Source organism: Carassius gibelio, chromosome B19 (genome assembly GCF_023724105.1).
Source record: "Carassius gibelio isolate Cgi1373 ecotype wild population from Czech Republic chromosome B19, carGib1.2-hapl.c, whole genome shotgun sequence".
Classification (NCBI taxonomy): Eukaryota; Metazoa; Chordata; class Actinopteri; order Cypriniformes; family Cyprinidae; genus Carassius; species Carassius gibelio.
The window spans coordinates 13,421,070-13,448,530 of record NC_068414.1 but is presented as its reverse complement, the minus strand read 5'-3'; the positions used below and the strand labels follow the sequence as shown (position 1 = coordinate 13,448,530).

Here is a 27,461-nt window from a genome sequence, read left to right as displayed (position 1 = left end):
CATCAGAGGTGGGGGTAGGAGCAGTGTTGTCCCAATGTGCTGTTTCAGACGATAAGGTCCACCCTTGCGTGTTTTTCTCTCATCGATTATCTCCTGCCGAACGTAATTATGACATTGGCAATAGAGAGTTGCTGGCGGTCAAATTAGCATTGGAGGAGTGGCGCCACTGGTTAGAGGGTTTAGGGGTTCCCTTTATTGTTTGGACCGATCATAAGAATTTAGAGTACATTAGAACTGCCAAAAGACTCAATTCCAGGCAGGCTCGGTGTGCACTTTTTTTCGGCCGTTTTGAATTTACCCTATCGTACCGGGTTCCAAGAATGTTAAACCCGATTCTTTGTCACGTCTTTTTGATCCCTCCGCCCGTCCCGTTATTCCCGAGTGTATTTTGCCTGAGAAATGAGTGGTTTCAGCACTTGTATGGGAGGTCGAGTCGAAGGTCAAGACGGCCTTAGAAGGGGTAACGCCTCCGTCCGGTTGCCCACCGAACCGCTTATTTGTGCCGGAGGAGTTAAGGTCCGAAGTTGTCCAGTGGGGTCATTGTTCCAACATGGCTTGTCATCCAGGGATAAGTAGAACTAATGGGTTGGTTAGACAACGATTCTGGTGGCCACGTATGGCTCGCGATGTCCGCGATTTTGTTTTGGCTTGTTCAGTTTGCGCCAGTGGTAAGTCATCTAACCGACCTCCTGATGGGCTCCTTCAACCGCTGTCTGTCCCTTCGAGACCCTGGTCACATATCACTCTAGATTTTGTCACCGCCTTCCCGCCCTCTAATGGCATGACAGTCGTTTTGACTGTAGTGGACCGGTTCTCGAAGGCGGCACATTTCATTCCCTTGCCCAAATTACAGACAGGCAAGAAGACAGCGGTTACTGTTTTAGATCACGTCTTTCGGCTTCATGGCCTCCCGGTAGACGTGGTTTCAAACAGGGGATCCCAGTTCATATCCAAATTTTGGAAAGAGTTTTGCAAGTTATTAGGAGCGTCAGTTAGCTTGTCGTCGGGTTATCGACTGAGCGAGCCAACCAAGATTTAGAGAGGACGTTGAGATGTTTGGTCTCCAAGAAACCTTCTTCCTGGAGTCAACAACTCTCTATGGTGGAGTACGCCCACAATTCGTTGCCAGTGTCAGCTACGGGCCTCTCTCCGTTTCAGTGTAGTGTAGGGTACCAGCCACCAGCGTTTCCCAGTCTGGAATCCGAAGTCGCGGTCCTCTCCGCTCACGCGTTTGTCCAGAGGTGCCACCGCACCTGGACCAGAGCCCATGAGACTCTGCTCCGGGTGAGGGAGCGCACTGAGGCCAAGGCCGATCACCACCGGTCAAAGCCTCCTGTCTACGTCGTGGGTCAAAAAGTGTGGCTTTCTACCGGTAACATTCCATTGCTATCCGTTTCTAATAAACTAACTCCCAAATTTATTGGCCCGTTCACTATCACCAAGATCATTAGTCCGGTGACAGTCCGCCTCAAACTACCTCCTGCGTACAAGAGGATACACCCCGCCTTTCATGTGTCCAAAATTAAACCTGTGTTTTATGCACGTATTAATCCGCCTACTCCGGTTCCCCCGCCGCTGCGTCACATAGATGGGGAACCGACTTATTCGGTTAATCGCATTCTGGACGCGAGACGGAGGGGACGAGGATTCCAGTATCTGGTGGACTGGGAAGGTTACGGTCCGGAGGAGAGGAGTTGGGTACCTGCTAGGGACATATTGGATCACTCCCTTATTGATGAATTCAATCAGCAGGTAGGCCCTTCTGGGAAGTTTTAGAGGGGGGGGGGGGGGGGGTACTGTCACGGTTGGTAAACCGTGATCTTGGGTTGTTTACACATTGTGGTGTATTGTGTGTGTTCCGCGTCTGCACTGATTAGTTGTGGGCATCTCCGTTAATTGTATCAGAAACAGCTGCCACTCATTACCCATCTTTTATAATGGCTTGTCTCACGTCCTGTGTTTGTGAGATCGTTGTTTCATGTCGTTGTGTTTACCCCCATCTGGCTTCTGTGTAGTTTGCATTGGATGTCTGTGTTTCCCCAGAACCTACATCCACTCTCCGCACGATCACTTAGCCACGGACACTTACCTTCGGCTCTGTTCCCCGCAGTTCCTGTGCCACTCTCTCCTGCTGCCTCACGCAGTTAACACCTGGATTCCTCACCTGCTCTCCACTACCGTCTGGACTTCTCACCGCCTTATCCATCCCTCTGGAGTGTTGCCGTATCATCGTCTTTTTGTGTGTCTTTGTACCATTATCTCATCATCTCATTAAATACTTGTACTCGCTATAGTTTCCAGACTGTCCTTTCACCAGCCGTCACAACTTTTACTTCGTTACTGTGGGCGACACTCCTCTCGTTACTTTATCTTGATTCAATAAATGTTATAAATACTTCAGTTTATTCCAAACGCGCCGTCTACTTTTCTCTGGACAATGAGCGATGCCCATTCGCGAATGATTCATTCTTTTGAGTCAATTCTGTTCAAAGGCTTGATCAAACCAATTGGCAAACGAGTGAATTGGTTCATGAATCAGTTTGAATGAGTCGTTCAGTACCCTGCCGCACGCGCTGAGCATCTGAAGCGGTTCACTCAGAGTTGTAACGTTTAAGAATATCAACAGCGTTGAAAACGGGGCTATGGAACTGCACTGAATTGAAAGCAAATCTGCAAAGACTATTATTTGCTTGCGATGGAGATCCTTATTAGATGAACGCGTGTGCTGTCTACTGTTTATCAAGTAATAACTTGGGCTACATTCGATTGCAGTACACGATACCACTGTGACATTAGTTTGTTGTACGTGTGTGGCTTATAACAGAGGGGAGTCAAGTTGAATGCAGCTTCCAAAAGACAAAAAAATTGCCGATTAAAATTGTATTAATTTTAACACAATCACACCGGTGCGAGTACATTCAGCAAGTCATTTCATCAGCTGCTAAATTCAGATCTGTGATCGCTTGCTGGCACTGAGCCAGAGAAAGATGCATTTTTACAGCGCTGCGAATTATAACCAATCACACACGATTCTGTTGAGCTTTTGAATCGCTCACTGACTGAATACCTCTTTCTGGCAAATTCTCTCGTCAGAAACAACAAAGGGCAGATGTGTCTATGAATCTATAATTAAGATATTGATTTCACAGTGTTAACAGTTTCAGTGATTTTAATGGGAGTTTCTGAGAGTGACTGAAATCTAGACTGTCAGTGAAAATGATCTTTAATAATGTAAATGTTATTTGCTCTCTTTCTGAACAATGAAAGATGAGTAGCAATATTTATATCACATTAACTTTCAATGTTAAATTCACATTTAATATAAAGTCAGTCGTATTAAAAATATGTTATGGCATGACACCTATATCTGTTACTTAAGTAAACAGACAGGGTTTTAAAATAAATTTGAGTAAAGGCTAATGAAATATATATATTTATACACACACACATACATTACATACATTTAATCTATATATCTAAATAAAAATAGGCTCTGTATATATGACCCAGAGTAACTAGTAACTAACTACTTGAGTAGATTTTTTATCTGATACTCTTTTACTCTTACTCAAGTAACTATTCAAGACCAGTACTTTTACTTTTACTTGAGTAAATGTTTCTAGAAGTACTTTTACTTTTACTTGAGTACAGTTTTTGGGTAATCTACCCACCTCTGGATACAATGTAATGGAGCCATTTATAAATTTTCGTGTTTCTTTAGAAATAATTAATGATCAAATGGAGTCTTTAAACGCCTCAGAGGAAAAGTTATTCGCTGTCAAAGTGACGCCAAAATGAATGGGAGTCAATGGAATGCTAACAGCAGGTGGGGGTCCGCTAGCCAATGGCGACGCCCAGGGGTGCTTAAAAAAAAATATGAAACCCTGTCCCCCTGGGTAAAACAACCTCACAGCACCGCTGACACACTCATAATGCTAACGTCCGGTCCCACTCAAACCATTTCTTCTTCGTTTTGATGCAAAGCTTCAGGTGGATTTACCGCCACCTACAGGGCAGGACTGTGGAGCATTGATGTTAATGAAAACTAACTCAAACATAAGAGATAAAAGAAATACAAAAATAAAATTAATGATAATAATAAACTTAGTAGTGATTCTTTAAATACTGTTTATCCACTCTTTGAGATACTTAATCTGTGAAACATTTCTATAGTCACATTTTTATTTAACAATTTCTAAAATGAGATCTGATTTATTTCTATTTTAAGTGCTTCTGTAAGTTGTAATCTTTCGTTGTCATATCTTTTACATTTTATTATAATAGGTTCAACTGTTTCAGGAAGATCACATTCAACACAAAGTCCAGACACATGTTTTTCCTCTTATAAATAATGACTGATTAAGTGCAATGGGTCCAATTCTATGACGAGATCTTCCTTTCAAACCCCAATATTCTCCTTTCATATCCAACTGTTCTTTGAATATTATATAAATGCCGTCCTTTATTCTCACCATCCCATTTAATTTGACACGTATCTTTTTATTTATTTATTTTTAACTAGCCCTTTTATTTCTAATTTACTCCTTGGAGTATTAAATACGATGTCTGACATTTTAATGTTTTTATCTGATCCACTACTTTCATCCACTACTTTAACTTCTGGCATGAAATTCTACATTCATAAATGTATGTTTTTCAAAATTTAGTGGTATTTAAAGAGACATTTGTGATGTATTTGGAGACGTTAAAAGGAATGAAAAGTCCCAAAGCAAGATTTTTGTATTCTTCATTGGAGGACTTCTTAATGAGAAAATCTGTTACTCCCCTACTTTTTCATTCTTTATCTTTATATATATACAGTATTGTTCAAAATAATAGCAGTACAATGTGACTAACCAGAATAATCAAGGTTTTTAGTATATTTTTTATTGCTACGTGGCAAACAAGTTACCAGTAGGTTCAGTAGATTGTCAGAAAACAAACAAGACCCAGCATTCATGATATGCACGCTCTTAAGGCTGTGCAATTGGGCAATTAGTTGAAAGGGGGGTGTTCAAAAAAATAGCAGTGTCTACCTTTGACTGTACAAACTCAAAACTATTTTGTACAAACATTTTTTTTTTCTGGGATTTAGCAATCCTGTGAATCACTAAACTAATATTTAGTTGTATGACCACAGTTTTTTAAAACTGCTTGACATCTGTGTGGCATGGAGTCAACCAACTTATGGCACCTCCCAGCTGTTATTCCACTCCATGATTCTTTAACAACATTCCACAATTCATTCACATTTCTTGGTTTTGCTTCAGAAACAGCATTTTTGATATCACCCCACAAGTTCTCAATTGGATTAAGGTCTGGAGATTGGGCTGGCCACTCCATAACATTAATTTTGTTGGTTTGGAACCAAGACTTTGCCCGTTTACTAGTGTGTTTTGGGTCATTGTCTTGTTGAAACAACCATTTCAAGGGCATGTCCTCTTCAGCATAGGGCAACATGACCTCTTCAAGTATTTTAACATATGCAAACTGATCCATGATCCCTGGTATGCGATAAATAGGCCCAACACCATAGTAGGAGAAACATGCCCATATCATGATGCTTGCACCTCCATGCTTCACTGTCTTCACTGTGTACTGTGGCTTGAATTCAGAGTTTGGGGGTCATCAAAAAGAACAATTTTACTCTCATCAGTCCACAAAATGTTCCTCCATTTCTCTTTAGGCCAGTTGATGTGTTCTTTGGCAAATTGTAACCTCTTCTGCACATGCCTTTTTTTTAACAGAGGGACTTTGCGGGGGATTCTTGAAAATAGATTAGCTTCACACAGACGTCTTCTAACTGTCACAGTACTTACAGGTAACTCCAGACTGTCTTTGATCATGCTGGAGGTGATCATTGGCTGAGCCTTTGCCATTCTGGTTATTCTTCTATCCATTTTGATGGTTGTCTTCCGTTTTCTTCCACGTCTCTCTGGTTTTGCTCTCCATTTTAAGGCATTGGAGATCATTTTAGCTGAACAGCCTATCATTTTTTGCACCTCTTTATAGGTTTTCCCCTCTCTAATCAACTTTTTAATCAAAGTACGCTGTTCTTCTGAACAATGTCTTGAACGACCCATTTTCCTCAGCTTTCAGATGCATGTTCAACAAGTGTTGGCTTCATCCTTAAATAGGGGCCACCTGATTCACCCCTGTTTCTTCACAAAATTGATGACCTCAGTGATTGAATGCCACACTGCTATTTTTTTGAACACACCACTTTCAACTAATTCAACTAATTGCCCAATTGCACAGCCTTAAGAGCGTGCATATCATGAATGCTGGGTCTCATTTGTTTTCTGACAATCTACTGAACCTACTGGTAACTTGTTTGCCACGTAGCAATAAAAAAATATACGAAAAACCTTGATTATTCTGGTTAGTCACATTGTACTGCTATTATTTTGAACAATACTGTATATATATTTTTTTTTTTCCTCAGTGTTGTTTTATTTATTTATTTTACATTTATTTTGTTTTATGATGTACAGAGTGTGAACAAACATTTAGTGTAATCTCAGACCGTATTTGTAAATGTGTAAATGTAATGTATGCCTTTCTGTATTAATGTTCAAAGCAACCGATGTTTTTACTTTAAAATTAGGTTAACCTATACGATTTAATTTTTTCATCTCAACAAAAATACTTGTTGGAAAAAAGTGTTGTTTTATTTAATTTTAATAAGTCACTCACACATACTTTAGTAGTCTAAATCATTGAATACGTCTTTTATTTTGTCAATATTAACTTCTATCACAGCTATATCGTTGATATATCAATTAAAACATGCGTTTAGGCATACATATATTAAACAGGAATGAATGTGGTAAGTCAAGATGGGCTTTTCATGCCAGAGAAACTTTTACAACACTACAGGAAAGGCTAAATATCTCATCTCAAGTAGTGCATAGAAAAGCGCCTGGTGTCTGGCATCTGATGTCTTTGTGTTTACTGTTACGGCCATGTCAGCGAAGATTGTAAAACGTCTAAAGGTTTTCGGGGTTTGCAACTCAACTGTAATCTAATTAGTATTGCAGGGGTTCTGGTGTTGTAAATGGTGTGCTGCAGGTCAGCTAAAGTTAAATTTTTTTGTGTATTCAGTGATCAAAGGGTGACAATTTCAACTTTATGGCTTAGGCCTGTGATCGCGAGGTTGGCTGAAAGTTCATTTACTGGTCAAAAGGATGTGAAATCTTTTATCAAGTCAGACCATAGAAAAATGTTGTTTGACAAAATATTGTTAAAGAGCCAATAAGATGAAAATTCTAAGCTTCCTATCACTGTTTACAAGTCCAGTACAACAGGTTTAAATCCATGCAAGGTTAAAAAACATTGTCATTTTGTCATAATATCATTTTAAAATTTCCTCAATTTTCCGAGATCCCCAAACGGTTCGTGTGAAGCTGTTCAAAAGATTAAGTTTCCTTAAACCCCACCTTTCGGTAGCATACTGTGTTCTGATTGGTCAACTGACATAGTCAGTTTTGATTGGTTGTTCCGCACACAACTTCACGGTAAACAATGCGTTAGCATCTTTTTGGGGTGAATTATGTTTTATTCCTCTCATCGCGAAGCAAACAGTAAAATAAAATAAAAACTTGAAGAACAGTCTCTATGCTTTTTCTTCTGTGTGGGCGTAATCAAGCCGCGTGCTTCAGTTTGAATCTGAATAGCGCGTTCAGCGTGGGGGCGTGGTCACATTAGATATAATGAAGGGAGATGTGAAAAAAACCTATATAATGGAAAAAACCTATATGAACATATATGTTTCAATATAGGTTTTGAAAAAGTTTTTTAATATATGTGACATATATAAACTTGGCTGTTTTCCTATATTATATGTACATATATGCACACATAAATGTATGCATATATATGCGCATACATATAACTATATAGGTACATATATGCACGTATATATATATGCACCTATATGTTCACCTATAATGGTAAAATTAAAATCCATAGCTGCTAGGCAACATAAATAAAAGACCAAAATGTAGAAATGTACATTTACTCAAGATCAATCAAATAGTACAAAACAAAAAATATAGTACAAGAACAAAAATAAGACAAAAAACATGCTAGGCAACATAAATAAAAGTCCAAAATATAGAAATGTTCATTATGTATTTACAAGAACAATCAAATAGTAAAAGAACAAAAATAAGACAAAAAACTGAACAGAAAAAAAAATTATCTTTATTATTCTTTGAAGGTCTGTCATGACGCGCCTCATCATCCTCCTCCTCCTCCGCCGCCTCCTCTTCCTCTTCCTTCCTGCACTATCCAATGACGTTTGATAGGGTGTCCGAGATTTTCGTCCACACAGATCTGCCGTTTTGGAAGAGTGAAAGCGATGTTTTGAAACCGTACATTTTTCTGAAAATATGACTTCATCAGCCCACGTCTCGCCCCTAGTCAAACACCACTACGTCACGTAACAGCAACAAAAACATGAACAAACACTGAACGCTAACATTAACACGGATTAATAAATGTATTGTTCCATGTTCGTTTGTGTACCACGCGCAAGGTGTATCAGCAAAACCATTGCTGAGTCCCAATTCGCATACTATCCGTCCTAAATAGTATGCGAAACTAGAATTAGTACGTCCCAAATCGTAGTATGTTGAAAAGAGTATTCCAAAGATACCCGGATGGTCTACTATTTCCGGTTAGAATTCGAAGTGCATATCAATGCACACTCTAAGTGCTAATATTGCCCACAACCCATTGCGTACGGGAGGGAGGAGCTTTGCAATGGCTTTGCGGTGATGTAAACATGGCAGCCGGGTGCAGCAGCGGAGATGTGCCCTCAGCTTTAAAGTGTAAGAATTCAAATGTTTAACCCTAATTAAAGTTATATTTTATTTCGTTACACACATTGCACATGAACGTCAGAACCAGTCGCCTCACAAACGACCTGCGTTTGGTTCTATGACGACGCAGCCCTGCTTCTTCACTCCTCAACTTGGTAGAAGAACACATTGTAAAATGTATTGTGAAAAAAAACGATGAGAAAAAATTATGGGAATAGTAAATAAAATTTTACTGGACATAAAGAATGAATGAAACTTTAACAGTTGTGGTGTGCATAACTAGGCAAACACGTTGTCGTTCACGTTGCATGATGTCATCGAAGTATGTCCCAGAACGTGCATACTCTTTTGCTACATACTCAAAAGTATGTACTTTTTCCTCACAAAAAAAGTACATACTTTTAGGTCGTAGTATAAGTAGGCGAATTGGGACTCAGCAAGTGTCTTCTTCTCCATTTTAAATTTGACTCCACCCCAGGCCACCTCTGTTATTGCAGTCACCACCACCAAATTTATGTGTCCACCAGCCTGCTAAACTTATAGGCTAACCCTGTTAGTTGATGTAACAGGTAGACTACCATACATAATATGGATGGATAAATAAATAAACCCTCAAAAACTCACTAGGTATAGACCATCTATACTACCACACCAAAGACAAATATAAAATTTGCTTACACATTTTAAGAAGGGATAATAAAAATACACATACACATGTTGAAATATTTATATTTTATATATTTACAATGTCCAACTTAAGTATATCAAAAGTATCAGAAATACAAACACAAATAAACTTGACAAAAAGCTATGACAATGTATGTCACAGAAAACAATGTTTACTCAATAATGCTATAACAAAGCATATTGGACAGTTTTTGCATGTGGAACAACTTCTGCTCACAAACTCCACACTTTCATTAGGAACCTCAGAGCCTTCCCCTGCTTCATCACTAGAGGCGGCACTCCTAATGTTGTAGTTCTCCATTAGTGATTGTTTCAGTCTTTCCCAGTGCTGTGCAAGGCCGATCAGTTCAGCCTGCAATGTCTCAACACTGAAACGTTCATCAGATTGCTGTAGGCACTTGCTGAGCTCCTTCATTGCTGTCCCTGGAATGACTTCTTCTCTGATTTCAGGGAAATTCCTAGGATCCATGCAGGAGACATCTATACACAGCAGTGCATTTTCTGCATAACGGCCATGAAAGCTTTCAATAAACGTGTCAAAGATCACATTGTGGATGTTGATTTTGTAATCAATGTCTGCATTTGCAATGGCCTCATCTTGTGCCAGTTCACCTGGTTGCCTCTTGTGTTTTCTAATTCTCTTCTCTGGGAGAACAGTCTGAACTTCAGCATTACTGTCCTGAAGCTTCTCCAGAATGCCATTGGCCCATTCAACAAAGTCATCTGCTGCCCTCTTCACACCCTCAAAATCCCGGGCACACTTTCTCAAGCTATCCTCTGTTCCTGTCACCAAGTGCTGTGCTGAAGCAAAATCCATGCCACTTGATTGTAAATATTTACTAAGAGGGGTTGTCTGCTCAAAAATCCTGAGGAAAATCTCAGCTGTCAGTATGGTTTCATACTTTAGGAAAGCAGCCTTGTACCCTTGGGCCTTATTTCGGATAACAGGTTTCATGGTCACATCCTTTTCAATTTTTTCCTAAGTGATTACCAGATCGGTGTAAAGTGCATGGTCAGGCTTTGTAAATCTTCCAAATACTTTCCTCAAGGCCTCATCTTTGGCCCACCAGCGTGTTTCACCGATTACACCAAGCCTTCTGTGTCTCTTGTCCTCACTGTTTTCCTCCCATAGCTTCATGTGCTTGTAGGAATCACGAATGAACACTGCAATGTCATTCAGTAGTGAGAAAAGGGACTCACTTGCCACTACAACCCCTGTAGTGTCAGCCAAAACAAGGTTGAGGATATGTGAGTAACACCAAATGTGCACTTGGTTAGGTGATGCTTCTGTGAGCAATGCAGAAAAATCTTTGTATTGTCCCTGCATGTTTGCAGCTCCGTCTGTTGCATTGCCAATGCACTTTTTGATGTCTATGTCCATCTTCTCTAGGGTTTGTTTTACAAGTTCAACAAAATACTGTCCAGTTGATGACTCACAGTCAATGACTGCAATACGTTTCTCATGGACAACATCAGTAACAAATCGCAGAACTACAACACACTGGTCTTTGGATGTTAGATCCTGTGTTGTGTCGAGTTGTATTGAGAACATCCCTGCCTTTCTCACTTCAGGTGCAATTTTCTGTTGAATCATATTTCTTATTAATTCAATTACTTTATTTACTGTTGTTTTGGACATCAAAGTTACCATGGACCCTCTTCCTTTAGTTTTCATCTGCTTCTTTCCTTTCTCAATACAATCACTAACATGTAACATGATTGATAGCCATGTTTTCAAGGTCATATGTAGTTTCATGGCTGTGCCCTCTGTATCTTCGCCCACACTTGCCAATAACTTTTACTACATCAATCACACATTCCAAGACCTGCCTCTTCTTTCTAACCTGGTCTCGATGAACTGTCATTTGCTTATCAGTCAGAAGGGTATGGATGTCTGCTTTGTTGACTCGAAAAAAAAAAGCTTCTGCACTTTCTCTATGGTTATTGCTTCTCTCATGTTCCTGTACTCTCTGATGGGCATGCTTCCAGGCCTGCATACCTCCTTTGACAAATGCAGTAGTAACTGATAATCTTATAAATCCTAAAAGCACATATTTTTCTAAAAGTATAGCCAGCATGTTTAGTTTTGCTTATAGCTTAAACTTTACCTGAAGGTTATTGCTCTGACTCAAAAGCTGAACTGTTCATCCCTCTCTTGTTCAACAGCAGGAGCACTAACAGCACTAGTGCTACTGTTACTTCCTTCCTCACCTTCAAAATAAATAAATAAACATTGTACACATAATGTACATAGTGTACATAATGTACATAGCTGGAAATGGAAAATCTAAATTTCTGGTCAAGTTTGGCACTAAAAAATACTGTATCCCCATATGTAAAACAGTGTGCTAGTTTGTCATTAAGATGTGCTTTTAAAACTTCTATCATCATATATATATTTGTAATTTTTTTAAATAGATTTCATCTATTGTAAGTTACTTTGGATGAAAGCGTCCATCTGCCAAATTATTACATAAATATTAGAGGTGGAACAGGTCAACTTTTTCACGGTTCAGTTTGTTTCATGGTTGTATGTGGTATGTTTATGGAAAAACTATACTTTCAAAAAATATAAATTTTATCATATTTAAGGAATATTCTAACTAAAAGCAACAGCACAAATAAATATAATAGATTAAAGATACAAATACATTTAACTGACTTTTTTTTTTTTTGGGGAGGTCTAGCATTAGTTTTTAGATACAGATATTGAATAAAGTAATCAAATATAAACAGCATTGCATTTTGGACTATACATTAAAGATTATTCTTTATTAAAGTTACAAAAGCTTTTCAATCAAGAGCAGTGAGTGATTTCTTTGTTGATGTTTTTCCATTAATATAAAGACTGTCACTTTAAAAGAATGTACTGATCCAGTGTTCGTATTCATAGTTAACAATGGTCTGTCCGCGCTTTTTACAAATTCTGAAAATTGACTTATTTTCATCTTTGTGCCCATATTTCTTTTTCATTTTCTATATCACAATGTCATTGTAAAGGTTTTTATTTCATTTATTTTTTTGGTCAGACCACTAGTAAAAGTGTAACTGGGAATTCTATCCAGTCTCTTTCAATCAATATCCCACATACAGTAATGTGTAAATATCTACTTTTGAAATGGATATATGGCATACATAAGCAAATGGAATACTGTTTAATACAGTAACTGTCATCTAAAATGTAATCTAAAACAACTGGTCCGCCCTTCTCCACAGGGAAGCTCTGTGGACATATGTGTCCAATGCTCACACTGGACACATACAATTAAGTTTCTTCTGGTCTGGCTCCCTGAAAGGAGGAGGACTGAAGGCCTGGAGTACAACAGGCCGTGGTGTAGAGGAGGGAACCTTAGGGACATACCCCGCACGAGGGTAAAGGAAAGCTTTAGCCAGACCAGGCGCAAAGTCTATATAAGAAGGGGCCACAGAGAGGGCCTGTAGGTCCCCAACACCACAGCCAGGTCCCACGTGGGGACACGAAAACGTACTGGAGGCCTCAGCCTCAGCGCACCGCGGAAGAAACGTGTAACAAGGGGCTGTCTACCCAGTGATTGGCCATGAGAGGGGCATGGTAGGCCACAATGGATGCAACATAGACCTTCAGGGTGGAGTGGGTAAACCCTTGCTAGAAACGGGCATGCAGGAACTCCAGCGCTGTACCAATCGGGCAGTTAACTGGGTCGAGCTGGCGGTCTCCGCACCAAGAAGTGAAAAGTTTCCACCTCAAGGCATACAGTTTCCTCGTAGAGTGAGCTCTGGGTTGGAGGATGGTCTCAACAACCTCGGTTGAGAGACCTGAAGCTACGAGTTGTGCCCCCTCAGGGACCACACCCATAACTTCCACAGCTCCAGGCAGGGGTGCACTATGGTGCCCTCCACCTGTAAGAGGAGATGCCTCCTGATGGGAATCTCCTAGGGAGAGCCATCTAAGAGGGAAATCAGGTCCGAGAACCATACTCGACCCGGCCAGAATGGGGCTACTAACAGCAGCCGGACTCCATCTCGGCGCACTCTCTCCAGAACTCCCAGGAGCAGAGCAATCAGGGGAAAGATGTACAGAAGCCTCTGCCACATCTGTACCATGGCGTCCAGCCCCAGTGGAGATGGATGAGTCAGAGAGAACCAGAGGGGACAGTGCGATGTCACTCGAGTCGCAAACAGGTCCATCTGAGCCTGGCCAAAAACTCTCCAAATCTGCTTCACCACCTCTGTGTGAAGCCGCTCCTGCCTCGACAGGATGTCTGCTCCCATATTCATATGCCCAGGAATGTGAACTGCTCTGAGCGAGAGGAATTCATCCTGGGCCCACACAAAGATTTGGTATGCTAGTTTGCTTAAACAGCGTGAGTGCAGACCTCCTTGGTTGTTGATGTAAGAGACCACCGCGGTGTCTGTGCGGCCCAACACATGGTGACCTCTTTGGTCTGGGAGAAAATAACGAAGGGCACGAAGCACGGCCAGTATCTCCAGGCAGTTGATGTGCCATGTCAGATGGAGACCACTACACAGACCGCGGGCGACAAGGAGCTCCCAGCACCGGGCCCTGAGACAAGAACCAAGGCTTCCTCCACATATCCAAGGCACGTTGGCAGCGCCGCGTGACCTTGATAATGCAAAGTGGGTTTAAAAGTGAAGTGAAGTGAAGTGAAGTGACATTCAGCCAAGTATGGTGACCCATACTCAGAATTTGTGCTCTGCATTTAACCCATCCGAAATGCACACACACAGAGCAGTGAACACACACACACACACTGTGAGCACACACCCGGAGCAGTGGGCAGCCATTTATGCTGCGGCGCCCGGGGAGCAGTTGGGGGTTCAGTGCCTTGCTCAAGGGCACCTAAGTCGTGGTCGCGGTGAGGATCGATTCGATCCGAGCAGGTGACATGCGTGCCTGCATCGTGGTCAAATCCCACACCATCCCAGATAAGTGGTTTTCTTTACTGGAGAAAGCACACTTTTCTTGCCGTTCAATCTTAACCCCACCTCTCTCATGTGGGCGAGAACGACATCTCGATGCCCAACCGCCATCTGTTCTTTGAGCTAAAATCAACCAATCGTCAATATAGCTCAGTATGCGGATGCCCTGGAGTCATAGCAGAGCCAGGGCTGCATCCACACACTTTGTGAAAGTGCAGGTTGTGAGTGCAAGACCAAAGGGAAGTACTCGATATTGGTACGCTTCGCCCCCGAAAGCAAACATCCCATGTAGGGGAAGGATGGAGATATGGAAATATGCATCTTTTAGATCTATCGTGACAAACCAGTCCTCGGACCTGATCTGAGACACGACCTGTTTGAGTATGAGCATCACGGTTCACTAGATGCAGATCTAAAATGGGACGTAACCCTCCATCCTTCTTTGGAACAATGAAGTACCGGCTCTAGAACCCGGACTCTCTGTTGTGAGGAGCACTGGCGGCGCCAGGGGGGGTCTTTGGGGGTCTCAAAACCCTGCCAAAAAATGCCTTGACCGCCTATTTGACCGGGACGATTCCTCACGCCGCAGGTGCATTTTTTAATGCTAGTGGATATTTTCAACACCATGGCAGCTGGTAAGTGGTGTTTCATTTGATGTTTATTTACTTATTATTATTTTACAAGAATGATGTAATATGAGAACAAGCAGATATGCTGTTTATATTGCTGTGTGTAGCCTGTAGTGTAGAAGTAACGCTAGCGTGCTGTTTGAGGGAGAAAAGTTTCACAGGCATCTAGGGGTCTGGTCTTTTTTATGTTATTTGACTAAAGTATTATTATATTACAGTACTTATTTAGTTTTTAACACTTAGTGTGCCTTAAAAATTATTATCACAAAACTGGTAAGGCTTATTCAGATTTTCTCATTCTCTGAATAATCATTATAAAAATGAAAACTTTGTATAATTATATTTTAAATAGATTAATGCTGAAATAGTAAATTGAGCCTTGTTCCTAGATGGACAGATAGTGGAAAGTAAAAGATCAAATGAGGTGATAGAGATAGAGGAAGAAAAAGAGGGAAATGTAGAGGCACAAGTGACAGAAAGAGAGCAGGGAACAGCAAGCCAGGAGACAGAGGCTGGTGAGAAAGAGGAAAATGTAGAGGCCCAAGTGTTTTCTATAGTTTTTACTATTACCGCTGTTCTTAATTATTCTGTAGAACAGAGAAGAAAAAGCCGTCAGTTTGGGACAATTTAAGACATTTCAGTTTCTAATCCCAGAACTATAATTATTTGAAACTTGTTTTTGTGCCTCCTTGTATGAGGAGCTGGTACTCGGTACGGCAGTTCCGGAGCCTTTAATGACGATGCCGCGCCAGGAGACAGATAGCTACATTGCCGTAGTGATCAGAAATGGGGATGAAGATGCGGGCTGAGAAGGGTTTTTCCCATTATTTACACACCTCGTCGTGCAAATCGGGAAAAAAAAGGCAGGCTTTGGCGCGGAGTTGGTAGCTTAGTTTGCAGAAAACGCTCATCAAGTTTGTTTTTCTGCGGTTCAGCCTTTTTCTCGGCGGGCCATACGATGTTTAACTTGGCCACAGCATGAGTAACCACCTCCAAAAGCTCCTCATACTGGGGCGATTGAGGGGCTAAATCCTCAGCGACGTTCACCACATCAACCTACTCGGAGGAAGATAGATGAAACACAGAGCCTGCTCCACAGGCAGAAGTAGCGCCGGAGCACGCTTCCGACCTGGCAGGTGAGGAAGAAGATAGGGACTCGCCCGTCTCCATTCCCTCTGCCAAATCCAACTGCGAACCCCACGAGCGAGATCGCCACTCCGCCTCAGCAGAAACGGGACAAGAGCCACGGGCAACACTAGCAAAGGCTCTTTCGGTGAAGAGAGCCCCCCAGGAACGGAGAACATGCAGGGCAACCCTTACGAAAAACTGTCATTTGTAAAACCATTGATTTACTACAAATACCATGGTTAAACTATGGTTAATATAGCAAAACCATGGTTAATTTGTGGTTACCATGGTTTAACTACAGTAACCATGGCTTTTTGGTTTTATTTGTAGTAAAACCATGGTTAATTGAGGAGGACAGTGAGGAACACACAGTCTGAAACCCTGCTTGCCTTCGCCCATTTTGTGTTTGGTCTTGGAGGGTGCTTTTGGCATACTTTTGGGGAATGACAAACAACACCAAATAAGACTCACAAATATAAAAGTTCTTTGAACAGTACACACACAGAGAGAGTGCTTGCTGAAGACAGAAAGGATGATGCCGGCTGCGCCTCTCGTGCTTTCATGCTTCCTGGTCTCTGAAGTCACCCGCCTATGACGTCTCGCCCATCCATTGGATAGATTACACACATGATTCAGAGACGTCATGCTGGGGGTGTTCCCCAATGTGCTCACTAAAATGGACATATCCATCAGATTTTTAGACCATTTAAAGTCTTACTTGATATAACACAAAACAGTGGCATCTCAGTGGGTGAGTTGTTTACTTTCTTAATTAGTCAATTATTCGAAGTCGTCAACGGATTAGTTGAATGCTACAGGATTTCCATGAGAAATGTGTATCATGTTCTTTAATGTTCCACGTGGAAACAAAGATACCATGGCGCCAAACCCCCTCATGAAAGAAGAAAGTGTAAGGGAAACAGGTCAATTTAGCTGAAAGGGGATCATTTAAGATTTTAAAGGGAATTCGAACAGAATCACTGTTTCACGGCTGATCACTGAGACGCCCTGCGATTCACTGAACGAGCCGTTTAACATAAAATCTGCACTAGATATTCATATCCAAACTATAGTGAGAACTATAAATTAGCACAGTTGCAATATCTGCAGTTTAAGACATTAACTTGTAGGCACAAAAAACAAGATACTTCTCTTTTCAATATGAATAAGGCTTTATTAGATAAATCTAAGACGTATAAACTAATCTAACACATAAATGCACGCACTCACACATTCACACAAGTTGCAGGAAGATAGAAAGTTAGAGAAGAATGAGTTTAAGAGAACGAAAATGTGGAATCCCAAGTTTACAGCAATATGTGAAATTGCATTGACATGAACAGCCATCAATCACTTAATTAACCCTCGCATTGAGTTCCTCAATGAGGGTAAAATTACAAAACTTGTTACTGTGCTAACTGATAGTGTTTTCACTATAGTTTGGATATTACAGTTTTTCTCAGTCACTTTGGTAATTTTTTCAAAACTGAAATGAAATTCTAAAAACTACTTTTACAACCTCCACATCATCTAGTCATATATACACATCATAAAACCAGTTTCTCATTCTTTTGAACAAGTTGCGATTGCTTTTGTACATTCATGCAATTGATTATGTACATTTATCTGTGGTTTCCTACATTATCAGTTGCTAATGTCATGTTGCTCAAGAAATGTACCAAAGCAACTGAGAAAAACTGTATCATTGGTTTATCATCTACATTCTCTTCATTAATAAAGATTCACTTGCACAATTCATGCCAAATTGACAAAAAGTCTAATAATAATGTGTAAAAATAAAAATAAAAAGTGTGCTCTGCACTTTATGTCACCTAGATTAACCATTTTGCATTTTATGACTTATACGATGAACTAAAGACCCGATATTTTGGGGGGTAAGGCTATTGCACAGAAAACTATATAATACATTTTGAGCGACATGACATTAGCAACTGATAATGTAGGAAACCGCAGATAAATGTGCATAATCAATTGCATGAATGAACAACAGCAATCGCAACTTGTTTACAGTTTTTCTCAGTCACTTTGGTGCATTTTTCAAAACAGAAATGAAATTCTCAAAACTACTTGTACAACCTCCACATCATCTAGCCATTTATACACATCATAAAACCAGTTTCTCATTCTTTTGAACAAGTTGCGATTGCTTTTGTACATTCGTGCAATTGATTATGCATGTTTATCGGCAGTTTCCTACATTATCAGTTGCTCATGTCATGTTGCTCAAAACGTATTGCATAGTTTTCTGTGCAACAGTCTTACCCTTCAAAACATCTAGTCTTTAGTTCATCATATAAGTCATTAAATGCAAAATGGTTAATCTAGTTGTCAAAAACTGCCTAGCACACTTTTTATATTTATTTTTACACATTATTATTAGACTTTTTGTACATTTGGCATGAATTGTCCAAGTGAATCTTGACTTATGAAGAGAATGTAGATGATAAACCAATGATAAACCCTTTCTCTGAAATAGCTCAAAGGTTCATCTCATGAATCTTCAGTTGAAAAGCTTATACTGTATAGACAGAGGACAACACAAGAGTTACACATTCTGAAAATGGACTTATTTTCATATTTGTGTCCATATTTGTTTTTCCTTTTCTATATCACAATGACATTGTAAAGGTTTTTTTTTTTTTGGTCAGACTTTGTAAAAGTGTAACTGGGAATTCTATCCAGTCTCTTTAAATCAATATCCCACATACAGTAATGTGTAAATGTGTACGTTTGAAATGGATATATGGCATATATAAGCATATGGCATATTGTTCAATACAGTAGTTTACATCAGAACATCCCTCCAGAGTAAACTGTTATATTGACAACATGACTAAGCAATTTGACTGTCTTATCCGTACACTATGACACAAGGACTTGTCATTCAGATGGCACTGATATGTTCATTGACACAGATATTTACTTTTGAGAGATGAACTAAGGATTTTGAGCAGGAGACTGGCTTTTGCAGGTAATCCATGGTGTTTTGCTATTTGTACGGGTTGTTTTGAGAAATGCACTTTATGTTTTGCAAATTGTGAGTTTGATTCAAGAAATGTACCAAAGCGACTGAGAAAAACTGTAAAAGAATGAGAAACTGGTTTTATGATGTGTATAAATGACTAGATGATTTGGAGGTTGTAAAAGTAGTTTTGAGAATTTCATTTCTGTTTTGAAAAATCCACCAAAGTGACTGAGAAAAACTGTAATACAGTAACTGTCATCCAAAATGTTGCCATATTTTACATCAGAACATCCCTCCAGAGTACACGGTAATATTGACAACATGACTAAGCATTTGACTGTCTTATCCATAAACTATGACACAAGGACTTCTCATTCTGATGGCACTGACATGTTCACTGACACAGATATTTATTTTTTAAAGATGAACTAAGGATTTTGAGCAAGAGACTGGCTTTTGCAGGTAATCCATTGTGTTTTGCTCTTTGTACGAGTTGTTTTGAGAAATGCACTTACTGTTTTGCAAATCTCAAGGATGATTTGAGAAATGTACCAAAGCAACTGAGAAAAACTGTAAGACAAAAATATATATATTTGCAATATTTAAAGGAAAATTTCAAACTAAATATATATATAAAAAAAAAAAACTTAACCAAATAATTTATGTACTTCGCTCAAGTGAATTTGGCCATTCTTTCCAACTGATCTTCCAGCTTGTGTGTTTAAAAGTGGCTTTTTAGGGGGTAGTCCTGAATCCTACATAAAATTTTAAAACACATCCATTTAGATTCAATTTAATTGACTTAATTGTGACGTGCCTTTGGGCCCATTCCACTTTAGCCGGCTGTGGTCTTTGAGAGTTGTGTGATTTTGAACACCTGCTGAGTCTCTTGGTTTTTGGTTTGCCCCTTTTGCTATCCCTCTTGGTTTGTTGTTATTTTTTGTTTTTTCTTCATTTTTCCTTTTGATTAAATGGTTTTGATTTATTTCTAAATTTAATTGACCTACATTATGTTGAAAGTTATTTAGTGTTAGTGTTAATTATTCTTTACTCGTGCTTTATTGAATTATGTCTTGTAAAGTTTATGTTCATCGCTCTGTTTTCTTTGTGGATAATTTTGTGTCGTTTGGTCCACAGCCCTCTCACAGCCTGTTGTTAAACAGATGTGTCGCCTTAGTGGCGCGAAAATTTTCACGTAATCGTGCTGCTCGTATGAGGATGTTTGCAAGGTACCAGCTGAAGTGCAGCAAGGACTTTGCAGTTTTGAGTTTTTATGCGTTTTGCACCTCTGCCGTGGACCAAACCGACCCTTTCCCTGTCATGTTGGTTTTGGAGTGTCGCAAAACCGTGACGCAACGCGTCCTTTTCCGTGCTCCAGCACGGTCAGCGCTCACACTGCATGCGAACCACGCCCGAGTCCAACTGAACCGTGCTCTGGCCCACCTCTTCCAAGCGGGCCATGGCCGGCTAATCGAGCCACGCCCGGGCACGGTTCAGGAGCACTCACACTAGTCAAACGAACCACACTTTGGTGGTCAAACGCACTCGGGCATGGTTCAAACTGGTAGTGTGAGTACACCCATCGTGTTTATGTAGTTAATAAAGTCTTATTTGTAAGTCTTTATTTAATAAATAAACAGAAAACACACATCATTGATATCACCTGTGAATCCGGCCAGATGCGTAACTGATGTGTCGTCAACAGAGCTTATATAGCCACTGCAGAGAAACTGTGAAGAATGAGCCAGCCGACTGCTCTTAAATCTTTCTTATGGTACTTTAAGGGCATACATTATAGTAATTTTGCATCTACTCCAGTGGTTTTCAAACCGGTCCTGATCTATCACACCTGATTCAACTGAATGCAAGACCTGAAATGACTGTCAGACATACAGTATGGAGACATACAAAATGTGAGGTGCTAGGGGTGCTTGCTGGACCGGTTTGAAAACTACTAATCTACACAATCTCAAGTCAGAAATTCTATCCACTATGCATTTCTTCAAATCATAGGCTGAACGGGAGAAAATTATGGGTGGACCTTTCTTATATACTAAGACTACTCCATTATGGCATAATAACCGTTTATGCACCGGCAACAAACCCTTTGTTTTTAAAATCTGGTCTGATGCAGGTGTTCATACTTTGAATGACATTTATTGTGATAATGGCCTCAAATCGTTTCAGGACTTAAGTGTAGAGTTTTCTTTACCTGGATTCTCTTTTTTTCTATATCTAAGACTGAGGTCAGCTTTAAAGGCCTACGGCGTTCCCTGGGCCACCAATGTGCTTACTCATCCTCTGTGGGAATGGTTGAACATTGATACTCCTTCTAGTGGTTTAGTTTCTAAGATTTATCATTCCATTCTCATATTACAGTATACTTATATTCCAGCTATCCACTCCTGGGAAAGGGATGGTCTTGTTCAACCTAATTGGGATGTGGTATGGGCCAGATGTTTTATCGCTTCTAAAAATCTAGCACATCAGATGATACATTATAAATGAGACATTGCCTTGCTGGAAGGTACCACTGCCAAGCTCAACGGTGCAAAGGACAACACTATTCGGAGTTGGACAAATGTTGCGGAGATGTTGCTAGATCGGATGAAAAGTTGACATGCCTACTATGCTTCACTGATTTTTTAGTACTTTTATTTTTTTATTTTCTCTGTATAAGTGGACGGCTTCATGGCATCTGTTTGTACATTGTTCTTTTGAACCTTGATGTGTGATTTATTTCTGAAAGTGAAATTAATCTGAATAAAATGTTGATCATAAAAAAAAAATCATAGGCTGAACGGTCTGTGCAGCACTACATATTAAGTAGAACACATCTAGAAAAGTCTGTCATCGAGCAACACTTACACTTATCATAACAATGCATATCATTTGTAGCTAATACAAATCTTTGACACCCACAGCTACACAACCATCATATAAAATGAGCAGCTAGAGAAAAAAATTTCATTGATCTGCTCACCAGTGTATTTGGTGGTAAGACACTGATAAATCATCTTATGATTTTAAAGAAACCATCAGTGTTTTAAAGTACAGACTTGTACTTTAAATGTTTTTTTTATTTGTTTTAAAATAATACTGTTGATATAATACATTTTATGAAGAAGTTTATTTTTTAAAAATCTGACACGAATAATGACTTAATAGATATATTGAAATTTTCTTCTCTCACTACAGATCATGGGGCAGATGCAGATTTACCTTGTTGTTTTCTGGGCGTTGCTTCTCATGACCGTTGCTGGAGAGGGTGACATAGGCTCATCCAAAGAGTGCAAAAATGCTCCCTTTGTTCCAGGACACAATCTTGCTGGAGAAGGATTTGATATTGTGACCATGGAGCGAAAAGGTTCTTACGTGATCGACACAGAAACATGGGATTTAGGAAACGGCACTTGTAAATTGCGCAAAAACACGTTCATGAATGGAAAAAAACAAAAGCTACCAGCAGCAGTTGTAGACTGGAGGGTCTTGGCAAAGTATTCGATGAAAGTCTCAAGTCAGATCTATGAATCAAGTGAAGCACTGGTCAAAGAATCATCATCGGCAGTCTCGGCTGGCTGGAACATTGGTTTAGATGTGTATGCAGGGGGATATGTGGTTGGAAGCACTCATTCCAGTGAATCAAAATTTGCAATGAAAAAATCGAAAGAAGACAAATACAGTTTCACCAAACATGAAGTTTTATACAATTTTTACAGGTTTATTTCCTTCACTCATGATTACATTTTATATATATATATATATATATATATATATATATATATATATATATATATATATATATATATATATATATAAAATGACTATTAAATTAAAACTTAAACTGCAAATTGTTCCTTCTTTGAGCCCACTAAATTGAAATGTTTACTTTTTTTTACAGATATCGTGTAGCTGCAAAGCCTCCTCTTCAAGCAGAGTTTCTTGAAGCAGTCAAATCACTCCCTGCATCCTACGATCCAGTCGCCTACCGCAACCTGATCTCAACCTATGGCACTCACTATACCACAAGTGTCAAGTTAGGAGGGGAAATGAAAGCCATAACAGCCATCAAAAGCTGTCAGGCAGCAATGATGGGACTTACAGACACTGCAGTGAAGGTATGTTTGGATGTAGAAGCCTCTGGTATATACAAGGGAGCAACTATGAGGTCAAAGACAAATTTATGTGAAGAACTAAAAAGAAAGATGCACACAAGTGTAAAGTTCAGCTCCATGTTCAGTGAACGTCAAATGGAAATTATTGGAGGAGAAAAAAATGGAGAAGATCTACTTTTTTCATCACACCCAAATTCCCTTAAAAAATGGGTCAAGTCTTTGAAGAGTCTCCCTGATGTTGTGCATTACTCTCTAAAACCCCTCCATTTCTTACTGAGTGCTAAACACCCTGCCAGGAAAGGACTGAAGAAGGCTATTGAAAAATACATCACTGAAAATGCCCTTAAGAAGGTTTGCTCTAAGACTTGCAAGAGGTGCAGCGCAAGAGACCGATGTGCTTGTGTTTGTGAAAGTAGTCAACTTATAACATCTAACTGCTGTCCAGCTGCAAGAGGACTAGCCACCCTGAAAGTCTACAGTCTCAGAGCCAGAGGTCTGTACGGAGATATATTTACACAAACAGATGGCACTGTAACTGTTGAATATGATGGCAAATTTAGGCGCACTCAGACCATTAATAATAATGACAATCCAAACTGGCCAGAAACATTTTATTTTGGTCCTATTAAGATCAGAATGGACAAAAAAATAACTTTTGCAGTGTATGATGCAGACAGCTACTGGAACAGCGATTTCCTTGGTTCATGCTCTTTTTATCTTAGAAGTGGAGTTGTGCGTGATGCTTGTGCTTTTAATCATGGCACCTTCTATTTTAACTACAAAGTTGAATGTGCTCCCAGTCTACAGGGCCATAAATGTAATGAATATAGACCTTCTCCAATGGCTGTCCCTCTGACTGATATTTTCAGCTCAAGAAATGGTATTCTGATTAAAGATCTGCCGAGGCTTGAATTAGCTCTCAATAACTCAGATAAGTTCAATTTCAAGAGTACTTTTGAAAAGCCAGTGATACTGTGACCTGCATTTTGAATCCCTCCTTTATGCATGAAGTCTAGTAGCCTAACTGCACTTTCAACTGCTAGAAAAAAGTATGATGTAACTTTTGCTTACTTATATTCCCATTTCCTTTCTGCATTCTTGCATTAATAAAGCATTCATAAAGACAATTTGATTTGTGTGTCTTTTTTCTTTTATTTTTTTACAAAATGCAAAAGCTACAGGCAGTGCTGCATTTTACATTATGGTTGAGAAACCACAGCCTCATCAACAATTGAGCAAATTTATATACTTTTTTTAACTCACATTTGCCTGTGGCAATTTCCTTTGTGTCCTTTGCAGTAGTTAACCAGGAAGGCAAGGTTCGGCTGATTACCTTTGGCAGTTTGCCCTTGCTATGAGTACAGAACTATGCATTTGTTAATCCAATAATGGGCATGTGGAAGTACCATTCTGAAAATGCTAATAAATATAAAATGGCAAAAATACATTATATTATAGAAAAATGTAATATTTCACAATATTTTAGGGAGAGCTGTTATCAAAGAGGGTGAGATGCACTGGCCATTTATCCAGGGTGCCTCGCTGCATCTTCCTGAGATGCTAGGATAGACTGAAATAGTATGTTAAAATATCTATTTGTGCAATATAAATATAGGTGAAGTAATGGATGAACAGCAGTTTGCTAGTATGCTATTTTGACCTAGTGGGATGCAGTTGGAATGCTAACATATGCATCTCATTAAATATTATATAATATAATGTCAAACTGAAATACAAGTTCATATAAGGAATAATTGACAATGGACCATAGAATTAATGAAAAATAATGCAGACCCGAGGTGGAAATGCAGCCACTTGTTACAAACATGCCAGGTTCCACCTCCACACAATCACAGCACACACCCTCACCTGAGTACTGAACCATCACCACCTGATCCTCATCACCAGTCATCCACCACAGCACCATAAAAGCCACACACAAGCACCCAGTCATTGTCCGGTCACGTTCGCGACAAGATCATTCCTGTGCGATAACTATAAGGACTAACTCCTCTTTACCTTCTCTCCAAGGATAACCTCCGAAGACTCCTCTTCCATCTTCTCTCTAAGGATAACTCCCGAAGACTCCTCTTCCATCTTCTCTCTAAGGATAACTCCCGAAGACTCCTCTAAGCCCCAACGGTGCGTGTGTGTGGTCACTACCTTCCCGGCACGGATCCCAACACCCATCCACTCCTCACTACCTGCTCCTCTGCTTGTGTCTTTAAATAAATACCAACTTAATCTGTTACTCCTCTGTCTCCGAGTGATCCGTAACAGATGACCGGACCAGCACTGAGAGACGCAAGCATGAGCCTCACGGAACCCTTCCAGGAATTAGTTGATGCACTCCATCAGACACTCATGTCAGCACCAGCATCACCACCACCAGCGAGCACTTACGCTGATCCCGTCATCCCTCCTTCACCTGCCGTGCACGCCAGTCCCATGGCCAGGCCAGTGCCCTACTCTGGTTCGGCGGAGGAATGCAGCGGTTTCCTGCTTCAGTGTTCACTGGTCCAGGAGATGCAACCGCTCTCATATCCAATGGACCGATCCAAGGTAGCTTTCATTATTTCCCAGCTACATGGCAAGGCATTGCAGTGACAAGATTCTCTCTGGACTCAGAATAACCCTGTAACCCAGTCATATTCTAGCTTTGCCGAACATTTCGTCAACATGTCTGTCAATGATTATGCCTTGCAGTTCAGAACTCTGGCGGCCTCCAGTTGGTGGAACGAACAGGCCCTGTTCACTACCTATCGCCAAGGACTGGAACCCAGAGTGCAGTTGCATCTCGCTGCATACGAGGACACCATTGGCCTCGAGCGATTCATCCAGCTGTCCATCCGCTTCGCCACTCATATGCAGTCGTGCTTAGAAGAGCACCAGGGCCAGGCGCATTCCTCCACACCGCTCTGCCGACCAGAGAACGTCAGCTCCCCAGAACCAGCCAACGAGCCCATGTTAGTGGATTCATACCGCCTCACTATGGCAGGTAGTCAAAGATGGCTGGCCCAGAATTTTTGTCTGTACTGTGCAGCTGTGGGAAATACCATAGCTGAGAACCGTTGGTCCTCCTCGTCCCATGGTGAGTGCCATCCTTCCTTCACGATACCAAATGAAACCACTCACCACTGTTGTAACACTTACTGCGGCTGATGTGTCTCTTCCAGTTTCCGCTATCCTCGATTCTGGGTCAGCCGGCAACTTCATCTCCGGCGCCCTCTACCGTCTGCTCAGGCTCCCAACCACGGACACGCCGGCCGCCAACCAGATCCACACAATCACCGGCAGGCCGCTAAGCAAAAAATATGTACGCCACTGCGTGGGCCCTATCTCCCTTCAGACAGGACTTCTGCATCACGAGGACATCCATCTGCTGGTTCTGGAGGATTCCACCGCTGACGTCATCCTAGGGTGCCCATGGTTGGAGCAACACAACTCAGTGATCTCCTGGAAGACCGGAGAAATCCTGAAGTGGGGCGAAGCCTGCTTTCAATCATGTATCTCCGGCTGTCCTGTTCCAGTGAAACGTCCCCCCGAACCACTACCAGTCTACTCCACCTCCATTGAAAGCCCTGTCGAGAACCAGTCCATCTCCATACCCCAGTGCTACACCCCCTTCAGTGATGTCTTCTACCCGAAGCGGGCATCCAAGCTGCCTCCACACCGGCCGTGGGACAGTGCAATAGATCTGCTGCCGGGTGAACCAGTGCCAAAGGGATGGATTTATCCCTTTTCCGTTCCCGAGGAGAAGGCCATGGAGGATTACATCAGGGAGGCGCTGGCTCAAGGATACATCCGCCCATCTACCTCCCCTGCTGCTTCCAGTTTCTTCTTCGTGGCCAAGAAGGATGGAGGTTTACGGCCTTGTATCGATTATAGAGCCCTTAACAAGATAACTCAGAAGTTTCGTTATCCTCTTCCCCTCGTCCCAGTGGCCCTGGAACATCTCCGTGGTGCCACTGTGTTCACCAAGTTGGACCTCCGCAGCGCGTATAACCTCATCCGGATACGTGAGGGGGACGAGTGGAAGACCGCCTTCATCACCCCTACTGGTCACTACGAGTATTGCGTTATGCCGTATGGGCTGGTAAACGTCCCCTCCGTATTCCAGGATTTCATACACGAGGTGCTCCGGGATTTCCTCCATCAGTTCGTCCTAGTC

The 27,461-nt window shown here is 40.8% G+C and overlaps 1 protein-coding gene across 2 annotated transcripts in view; it reads left to right on the top strand.

Annotated features, from left to right (window-relative positions):
* Nucleotides 1-24,412, top strand: part of LOC127979321 (perforin-1) — a 30,921-nt gene extending 6,509 nt beyond the window's left edge. For both annotated transcript variants that reach the window (XM_052584687.1, XM_052584686.1), the window contains exon 3: nucleotides 23,077-24,412. In XM_052584687.1, coding sequence (XP_052440647.1) covers nucleotides 23,077-24,268 — 1,192 coding nt within the window. In that variant the 3' untranslated portion in view covers nucleotides 24,269-24,412. The remainder of the gene's footprint in view (nucleotides 1-23,076) is intronic.
* The last annotated feature ends 3,049 nt before the right edge of the window (nucleotides 24,413-27,461 follow it).